Source organism: Quercus lobata, chromosome 10 (assembly GCF_001633185.2).
Source record: "Quercus lobata isolate SW786 chromosome 10, ValleyOak3.0 Primary Assembly, whole genome shotgun sequence".
Taxonomy (NCBI): domain Eukaryota; kingdom Viridiplantae; phylum Streptophyta; class Magnoliopsida; order Fagales; family Fagaceae; genus Quercus; species Quercus lobata.
In genome coordinates, this window is record NC_044913.1 from 42,627,892 (window position 1) to 42,638,647 (window position 10,756).

The 10,756-nt window shown below is 34.8% G+C and overlaps 1 protein-coding gene across 1 annotated transcript; it reads right to left on the reverse strand.

Moving 5' to 3' along the window:
• Nucleotides 1–6,499: 6,499 nt before the first annotated feature.
• On the reverse strand, nucleotides 6,500–7,438 carry LOC115964787. Its single transcript, XM_031084039.1, has 2 exons — nucleotides 7,181–7,438; nucleotides 6,500–7,066 (listed from the first exon to the last, which is right to left on the reverse strand). The coding sequence occupies exons 1-2, from the start codon at nucleotides 7,436–7,438 to the stop codon at nucleotides 6,500–6,502; spliced, it is 825 nt and encodes a 274-aa protein (XP_030939899.1).
• Nucleotides 7,439–10,756: the final 3,318 nt, after the last annotated feature.

Consider the following 10,756-nt stretch of genomic DNA (forward strand, 5'->3'; position numbering starts at 1 on the left):
CAAGTAAAGTGTGTTTTGTCAAAGGATATGCCAATTACATAAAAATATGTCCCCAACAAGCTTCTTAGCCTAGAACTTGCCTCAAAAGACTAGAGAATATTTAGCACCTAGGCAAAGTAAAGACTTTAAATTTCATGCTCTACTATTAATGTTTCTTCATTTTTTCCCCTAATTCTACAATTAATGCTTCTAGATACTTAGATATGGGTTCATAAGAAAAACATGAATATTTAATGAATAGTTCAGATTGATCCCTTCATGGTACATATCCTAACAAAATTGCACTCGTTCAACTCTATTTTATAAACGTGTTCAGTAGTGTCTGCATCTAGACCCATAATACTTTTTTCTCCCAAAAAAAAAAAAAATAATATTTATAAATTTTTTTTTTAAAAAAAAGAAAAAGAAAAGAAAAGACCCATACTATTTCATTTTTTCTACTGAGTGTGTGTAACTTTTATTGCCAAAAAAGGCGGAAGGCCCATCACGCTCAGTTACAAAAGTCATCCCAACAAACTAATTTGTGGGCCTCTTGATTAGCAGCCCATATTACTAATGCCAACCAATACTTTTTCAAGTGTACCAAACGTGCTTTTATTTTAACCAATTCTAAGATACAACTCATACAAGTTCATATGCAAATTCCACTGTCAAAATAGCCATGACTATTTCTTCCTCTAACAAGTGGCTACACTCTCTTTGAGCCCTTTTTTTGGAGAAATTCTGCCAATTAATTAAACTTAATTAATTAAAGTTTTTGATAAATTGCATAATCACTTTATAGCTTGGGGTGATTTTACTTCTTTTGTGGAATTAATCATTCATTTTCTTTACTTTTTTAAAGAAATGAAATTATGTCATGTCATGGTTGTAGGAAATTAAACAATATATATATTTTTTAAAAGAATTAGTTAAAATATCAACTTTTAAATGGGTTCTATTGACACACTCAATAAGTGTCTAGTAAACAAAATTAATATAAATTCACATAAGTTGTAACTAAAACCTATCTAAACACACCAATAAATAAATAAATAAACCCAACCTTTGATGTATTGTATTTATATAAGAATTGTAAAAGTTTATAATAATAAATCTTGTAGTTAATAATTCCAAAATATTGACAATAAAATTATATATTACTAGCCTTTATGGAAGTGCTAGGCGCATAGTTTGAAGCTCTTTTTGAGAAGTCATGATTGGTTCGAATTTTCTATTATTGAACAAGAGAAGCAAGTGGTTTTAGTAGGGGAGTTTATGCTTGATATATTAGAGCATTTACATTAGGTTTTTTCAAAAAATTCCTTTTTACTATCTCAAAAGCTACTTTATTAATTATACCATTTTACAACACACCTAACATCTCAACTTTTATTTTTCAATTCAACTCATTAAAATAATATATACTACCCAATAAAATAATACTAATCTAGTCTCTCTCCCACCCTTCTCCTCCGTCACTGTTTATGTTTTTATCTTTTTCTCACTGTCTCTTTTTTAGCCACCCATCACCACCACCTCTGCCACAAGAATCCCACCACCACCATGAAATAACTCATCAGATACAGACCCACCATTAGATACAAACCCATCAACCCAGACCACCCTATCAGATACAAACCCATCAGATTAACCCACCATCATAGACCACCCCAAACCCACTGACCTAGACCCACGCTACCACAATCGAGACCACCCTATGTCGCTGCCATCGATCACCTACCCAGACCCACACCGCCACCATTGAGACCACCCCATCTCGACATCGATCACCGACCTAGCAACCCAGCTACGGTGGCATGCTTTGAACGAGAGAGAATCAAAGAGGGAGTGAGACCTGAGGATGAAGAAAGAGAGAATCAGAGAAAATAAAAAAAGGAAGAAGAGAACTGAGTGGCTGGGGGAGAGAAAAAATAATATAATACTTATACAAGTTGCTAGAGTACTGTCATAAAAGTAAGACGGTACTATAGCACTATTGTAAAATTTTTTACAAGTACAAGATTGGGTAATGCCCTTGTTTTGTGCTTTGATACTAAAATTCCCCTACATATACCATTTGCAATTCCGGATGTGAATGCTCTTATGACCATTTTAAATGGTATATTTTGAACAAAATGCAAGTATTTAGTTGGTTTAAAAACATGTTAAATTACTCTTTTAACTTTTAATTTTTCTTTTTAAGAAAAATTATCACAATTAAAATATAGGGTTATTTTAGACCATCCACTCTTAGTGGAATACCAAAGGTCATGTCTAAATTATATCATAGCATAAAGTATAAGAAGTAAAAATATGTCTAAACCAAGTGAACACCCTCTTCCTCTTTTCCCCCCTTTATATCATATGATGCACTATAAATAAATTAAAATAATTAAGAATATGGAACTTTTTTTTTAATAGATATGGTCGAATTTCAACATATAGTATCCACTAATTCTACTATATAATTTCTTTATCATCAGGTTAGGACATTAATTAGTTTTTGTGTACAAGGGGTTTATCCTAGATTTCTTATTTGACATTGATGACATAATATTAATTTTGCTAATTGAGCTAATTAAAACCTACAATGAATTTGAAATTTATTACTTAGGACCAAATAGATTTTATGATACAAAACCAATGTAAGAATCCCAATAAGCAAATATTGGATCCAAACACCTTTCACTAGTAACTTCCATTTTTTTTTTTAATAGAATATATAACAGACACTTTGTCCATTTAGGAATGGAATAAATTCATCTCTTTTTATTTTTTATATTTGATTTTTTTAAGCTTTGTCCCTTTAGGAATGGAATATCCCACAAATTCATTGCTCAATCTGTCTAATGGGGAGAATTTAGGATTAAGTGCCTCTCATGCTTATTGTAGGAATAAAAAGTAGGGAAAAGTTAATAGATGTCTTTAGGACATTGGTCTAGGAAATACTTTTTAAAAAAATTTAAGAAAAAGAAAAAAAAAAAACATATTTTTTTATAATTTTTTATATTTCATAAAAGTAAAATGAAAGTAGTATCAAAACTTTCTTAAAATAATCTACTAACAAATGTTCTAAGAGTACCAATTAATAGGATGAACTATCTAAAAAGAATTATAGTTCTTTGAATCCTACCCTTATCTACCTAACTAAGTTATTGTAAGAGAGATAGTATTTCATGCGCTGACACATAAACTATTTTTCCATTGCAAAAAAGGTGTGGGACCTCATCCTTTTATATAACGCAAAGTCATGCAAGGATTTTGCAAAATATCTCTACAGCAAACGCGTGGGCTCGGGCTGGGACCTCCTAAGAAGCTCCTACATTTCCATCCGTTTACGAAGAAAGAGACCAATATAGAATATAAGGAGTGATGAATCTATGAGCTAATGTTAAATATCAATGTGATGTCGGTTCCTTCTCAAAAAAAGAAAAAAAGAAAAAAAAAGTGATGTCGGTTGATCATGTGCCATATTTATTGGGTCAATTTGTAAGAAAATCTCTCTCCAATAATTATTAGAATCTCATTCTCTCTTCTTTGTATGTGTTTCTTTTAAAAATAGAAAAAACAAACAAATAATGTCAATTTGTCTTAAAATTCTAATAGGATTGAGAGTTGATATTATTTTTTATTTTTTTTGAAGAAGAGAGTTGATATTAAATTGATATATCAATAGTTGGGGATGTGAGATTTGAATCTTAGATATTTTCATTAGAAATAATAATATGTACCAACTAGCTAGTTAAGCTATAAGGTTGACAATTTAAAAATTGTAATGAATAGAAAAGATACGACATATTTAATTATTAAACTTAAATTTGATCATCCAACGCAACATAATATAAATTGTACAGGGTAAAATTTAACTCAAAACATTGCATTTGTAATATATTGGGAGAATTAAGTATAGAGCTTGAAAATATCAATCTTACTTAGGGATATTATAGTTAGAAGACCAAATATCTCTCCTTGTTCCCTAGAACGTTCTTTGATTGTTAGCATTTTTCAGATCTATGACTCGGCTTCACCTCTTCCCCCTTCCATATATATCATGTCTAGGTTTCTCTATAATCTTAAATAACTATAGGCCTGTTTGGATTGAGGAGGGAAGAATGGGGAATTGAGGAGAATAGAGTAGAGTTGATTGAAAATAGATTAAATTTTGGGTCCAAATCTACTCTACTCTCTCCCCCTCCCCCTCAATCCAAATAGGCTGTATATGTATGTAGTTCGTAAAACGAACGTACATAGAAAATAATTAATAGATAATCATTAACAAAATTAATATAAAAAATTAATTTAAATATAATAAAATCAAAGAGTGAACTAAGAATTATGAATAAATGTAAAAATATTAACAGAATAACAATATATTTGAAAAGTTTCAAAAGAATAAAGGTAATAGGTCACTTGTCTACACATTTGGGTTATTTATTTATTTATTTTTTTGGGGGGGGGGGGGGGGGGGAGGGGGATTACAATTTATCTTTTAATTGGTACATTTAAATCCTTAAGTTTTGTACTAAAATGACTTTGTTAAGATTTCATTTAAATTAATAGATTTTTTAATTTTGTAAACAAATTATTTAACCCTTGTGACTTAGTCTTGTCATAGTTTAATTACACAAACTTTTTAATTGTTACATTTTCACGCATAAAAATTGGATTCAAATAAACTCTGAAACATTATTTTAGCTGGAACTTTAATGATTTTATTTTCTTATAAACCATAGGGGGAGTTTATGCTCTAAATTACAATTATATTGGACCAAAACTTATAGGAAATAAATTATGATTTACCCTTTTGTTTCTAGTTTTTCATTTTTGAACCCTGTAAAGAGGTTACAAAAAGTTGATTGAGAAAATTATTTGTACAAGAATAGTATTTATTAGATTTTTTTTTTTTTTTTTTGGGAGTGAGTTCGGCCATGAGGGAGAGGAGGGAATTACTGGGTTATGAGGCTAAAGGGGAGCAGCATTTTCTCATGTGTGGGTTTTTTCACAGTCCCCTACTTAGCCCTTGTGTTCTGGCTCCCCCTTTAACCCAACTTGCCTTTCTTTCTTGAGAAAGTTCATGTTAGAAACTTTCGTCCAATGTGAAAGGATACTCCTGTGATGGGGATTGATTCATTACGTCAGACAAATTGAAATGGTCTAACATGTTGGTTTTGTGCATGCACCCTAACTTTCTCTTTCTTGGTGAAACCAAAAATGATTGATTCTTTTGTTTTTATATATATGAGTGGTATGCATTGATGCATGTTCTTGCATTTCACGTGTTTTGTAAAATCAACAATAGTTTTCATAAGCTAAGAGCTTTGTAACTCAGCTAACAATAGTCCCAAGAGAATGTTTTTCTTCTCTTTTTTTTGTTGGGTTTAAAAGGACTTGTAATTTTCCTGCTCAAGCGGCTGCAAAATTTGCTATTAGTTCTAGTGAGTCCTTTTGGTTCAATAAGGGTAATCTATTAGTGGTCATAAAATCTGCTTGTAAGGTAGATTGTCTCTCTTTTTTAGTAGTTTGAATAAAATTGAAATTTATCAAACAAATAAAACTCAACTAACAAATCTTGATTTTTCTAACGGAAATATTTATGGTTCAAAACCCTCTCTCCCTCTTCACTCCCATTGTTGTAACTATTAAATTATTAAAAAATAAAATAGTTTTCATAAATATCATAGAAAATTGTTAAATTGTTAATATATATAAAAGAAATAATTACCTTAAGAAATATGACAGAAATCTCTTATGTAAAACCAATTTATTTTTAAATCAAAACTATAAATTATGTTAAATGATTAAAGATAATTAAAAATAATAATTGAAATTTATTTTAGGATTTAAAAAAATAATTTAGTTATAGACTTTGATTATATAGCAATATAAATTTTTTAGAACTTTGGAAATGAAATTTCACTTAAAGTAAAATTAACTTAAGAATTATAATGTGCTTATAATTAATGTGGTGATGACTCTTTTGCTAGTTTGGATAAAAAATCTTAAGCTTGTAAAAAAAAAATTGGGGGGGGGGGGGTGATTGTCATAAAGAAGAAGAAAAAATCGTCATTAGGTGGGTTTATTAGCACACATTGTATCCTATATATATTTGGATTTGGATTTGCTAGAGGAATAATATATGCTATATGAAGCTATAATATATGCATTATGGATAGGTCTTGCAAATAATAATTTGAATCTGATAATTGAGGCATCATAGATGCCTAATGTATGATGTTTAATTTTGTGTACATATATAAAATATATATTCTTAAAGCATATTTATCATTTGGGATACATTAAGGAGGATTGGAATGGCTAATTGGTACTCTATTCATATGAAAGAATGGCTCATAAATTTCTCATTTAGATGGTACCATGTTTTTTTTTTTTTTTTTTTTTTTTTTTTTTTTTTTTTTTTTTTTTGTTTTTTGAAAAGAGTAACTTCATTCATGAATATAAAAGAGCCCAAAAAGGCATTAAAACAGAGGAGACCAGCAAAGACAAAGAAACTAATAGTCTAAGTGGGGTCTGGAAAAAGAATAGAATGTGACAATGGAGGTAAAGTTCCTTTCCAGACTTGAGCAAAACCAGTCGATTTGGCTAATTTGGCGAGCTCGTGTGCTGCTCTGTTGTGATCCCGTTTCAGGTGGTGAAGATGCCAGCTGCAAAAATGGAGTAGAGAGCTGCGGATTCCACTGATGATATGGCCAAGCGGACCTCCAGATTCCATAGTAACCACAGATTGCACCATTGCAAGGGAGTCCGATTCAAAAATTATCCGGGTAATATTCATTTCATGCGCCAAGGTAACACCATTTTCCAAAGCAAGAATTTCGGCAATTTCAGGGGAGTAAGAGGCTGACAGAGGTTTGCTCAAAGCTGCAATGACTTGCCCAGATGAGTCGCGAATGATGACTCCAATACATGAATTTGAGCCATTTGGACAGGTAGCACCATCTACACTTACTTTATGAAAACCCGGTGGAGGAAGAGACCAATGGGAGGCACGGTCACCTTGCTGGTAGTTTTGTGGAGTTAATGCACCCTTAAAATCCTTAGCAAGTCTCAAAGCTGAGTTCCATATCTAACCAGGAGGAGTGGAGAGGGATTCGTGCACAACCTGATTTTGGTTGAACCAAATGTACCAGGCAGTGACGAAAAGGGTCTCTAAATCCTTTTGACTGCCAATTCGAATTACATGGAGAGCCATATCAATAACATCCAAAGCCCCACCATCCAAGACAGCAGGTCTTCCAACCCAAAAATTCCAAACCAGCTTTGAGCTATCACAATTAAAGAGGGCGTGCATAGTATTTTCAGGGCCTTGACCACACAAAGGACAACAACCATCTGTATTGACCCCCCTTACCTTTAGGTTCTGCATTGTAGGAAGGGCGTTCATACAAGCCCGCCAAGCGAAAATTCTAATCTTCTGAGATGCCACACCCTCTTCCATAGTAAAGACCGGGAGTCACCAACTGAAGATTCGCCCTCATTGCATGTCTCATACAGCGAGAGGGCCACATAATAAGCGCTCCTAACCGTGAAAACTCCCCTCATGTTTCCCAACCAAATGATCCGGGAGGGAGTAGCTAAGGGGAATGCTGAGAATGGTGTCCACTTCAAAAGGGAGGAAAATTTTCTTAACAAGATCAGCTTTCCAACGCTTTGTATCCTGATCAATGAGGGCAGATACCATGGGGAAGTCATCAAAGTAGCAAGGTGGGTTGATTGTCTTATAGGTGGTGGGTGTAGGGAGCCATTTGTCCCCTCAAATGTGAATCGTTTTGCCATTTCCAACACGCTACCTTGTGCCCTTCCTAATTACTTCAAGGCTACTATGGATACTACGCCAAGCATAGGAGGGATTGCAGCCCAATTGGGCATTGATTACATCCGAATATGGGAAATATTTTGCCTTGTAAATTCTTGAAATCAAAGAGTCCGGTCTAGTGAAAAGTCTCCACGCTTGCTTAGCTAGCATGGCCAAATTGAAAGCATGAAGATTTCGAAAACCCATATCCCCTTGAGATTTGGATTTGCACATCTTTTTCCAAGCGACCCAAGCTACTTTATTCTCTTGTTTCCGCTAACCCCACCAGAAGTTGCGTTCCATGCTTTCAAGATCATCACATAGGCCCTTTGGAAGAAGAAAACAGCTCATAGTATATGTGGGCACGACTTGAGCGACTGCTTTGATAAGAATCTCTTTTCCTCCCATAGATAAAATTTTTTCCTTCCACCCCGAAAGCTTTCTCCCTACCTTCTCCTCAACATCCGCAAAAACCTCATTTTTGGATTTGCCAATGATGGATGGGAGACCGAGGTACTTGGAATGCCTAGAGTTTTGCATTGGGCCAAGAATGTCAAAAACCACCCCTTTTGTCTCTTGAGATGCATTAAGGCTGACAAACACGGATGATTTATCCGTATTTATTTTTTGACCCGATGCAGCTTCATACATGGCCAGAATCTCAGTAAGCTTTCGGCTTTCTTGGTTGTGGGCATGGCAAAAGAGCAAACTATCATCAGCAAAAAAACAAATGGCCCACTTGAGGACATCCTTGGCTGATAGAAATGCCATTTAACTCCCTGTTTTGAGTAGCTCGAGTGGTGAGAGAGGAGAGACCCTTAGCACAGAGAATAAAGAGGTAGGGGGAGAGAGGGTCCCCCTGTCTAAGGCCCTTAGTAGGACTGATACAGCCGGCCGTAAGCCTTGCCATTAATGAGAACCGAGTATGTGACTGTAGTAATACAATGCATGATTAGGCTGATCCACCTCCTATGAAACCCAAGCTTTTCCATTACCGCTTCAATGAACCCTCACTCAACACGGTCAAAAGCTTTGCTCATATCCAACTTTACAGCCATAAAACTCTCCTTCCCCCTACACTTGTTGTTGAGATAGTGCATTATTTCATAAGCCACCAAAATGTTATCAATAATGAGGCGCTCAGAGAGGAAAACACTTTGATTTTCAGAAATAATTTGAGGAAGAATAGCCTTAACCTGTTTGAGAGAACTTTAGCAATGATTTTATAGGCAACATTGCTTAAACTGATCGGTCTAAAATCAGCCATATGAGTTGGAGAATTTTTCTTTGGAATTAGAGCAATATTAGTTTTGTTCAACTCAGCAATAGGCATATTAGAATTAAGCACATTTAGAACCATGTTAGTAACATTGCTGCCTACAATATCCCAATATTCAAGAAAAAAGATTGCAGACATACCATCGGGTCCAGGAGTGTTAGTTGGATGCATTTGCTTTAGTGCAGTGAGAATTTCATCTCTGGAGAACTCTTTAATCAGCTCTCTGTTCATTTCATCAGTAACACGAGTTGGTATTGCTGTTGTAACATCATCAAAGCTAGCTGGCTGGGACGATGTATATAAATTTCTGAAATACTGTACAGCAACATCAGCAATAGTGTCATTTGTATCATACCAATTTTCGTTATCATCCCGGAGTCCTAAAATAGCATTCTTCTTCTTCCTTTCAGATGCTCTAAAGTGGAAGAATTTTGTGTTGCGATCCCCTTCCTTTAGCCATTGAACTCTTGACCTTTGGTTCTAGTAAATTTCCTCACTGTCAAGGAGTTCGTTTAAATCCTTCCTCAAACTATTTATTTCAGCCCCAAGATTACCATTAGAATCACGGAGTACAAGAGATTGGAGAGCTGTCCTTTTTGCTTGTATCTGTTTAGGAATATGGCCAAAGACTGAGTGACTCCAGCTTGAAAGGTCCGCCGCACACTTCCTAAGGCTAAGTGCAAGCCCCGCTGGAGTACTTGTGTCTAGACAGGCATTCCAAGTCTCTTGGATAACTTCCTTACATTCCTCTCTGTGTGTCCATATCGCCTCAAAATGGAAATGGCGCCTCTGTGGAGGCTGCACCACCACCATATTAGAAACAAGCAAGGCACAATGATCAGAGCTGGAGTCGATGAGATGATGTACCCTCGTATTTTGGAAATGGCTTCTCCAGTCATCCATTGCAAGCACCTGATCAAGACGTATATAAATCCTATCAACCCCCTCTCTCATGTTACACCATGTGAAATCAGATCCATTGTAACCCAGGTCCCTAAAGCTGCATAAATTAATCACATTTCTAAAACCGCCTATTTGATTTTGGGACCTTTGAGCACCCCCCTGTTTTTCACTCATTGAAACTATTTCATTAAAATCCGCCAGGCAGAGCCAAGGGAGCTGGTATTGATGATGGAGGGAAGTTAAAAGCTTCCATGATTCATGTCTTTGGTGTGTTTCCGGGTGACCATAAAAACCAGTGACTCTCCATTTAAAACCAGATTCAGGCTCAGTGACAATGGCATGAATGCATTGTATTACATGCAAAGGGAGTACTCATATTAAGGCAATTATCATCATGATTCATGTATTGCACATGTTAGTAGAAATTTTCTCTCACAAAGAAAAACTCTCTTTAAATTTGGATTTTATTTATTTATTTTTTTGGTAAAAGGATTTTCTCTTCAAGCACATGCAATATGACTAAAGTTATGTTTTTAATTTCCTTCACTTTTTTCGATTTCTTGCAAGGGCACTTGTGGAACACCACTTTAGCTCATTATGACGTTGCCTACTTGCTTGCCTCCATTGTCAAGTCATGTGGCCTGTTGCTGTAACCCGGACCCATCACCCATGCATGAAAATTGACATGAATGTTGTCCTTTTTTTTTGAAGTGGAAATATATTCGTTAAACCAACCAGGAAAAACATACAAAGAGCCTGCAAAGCAGGACATAGTAACA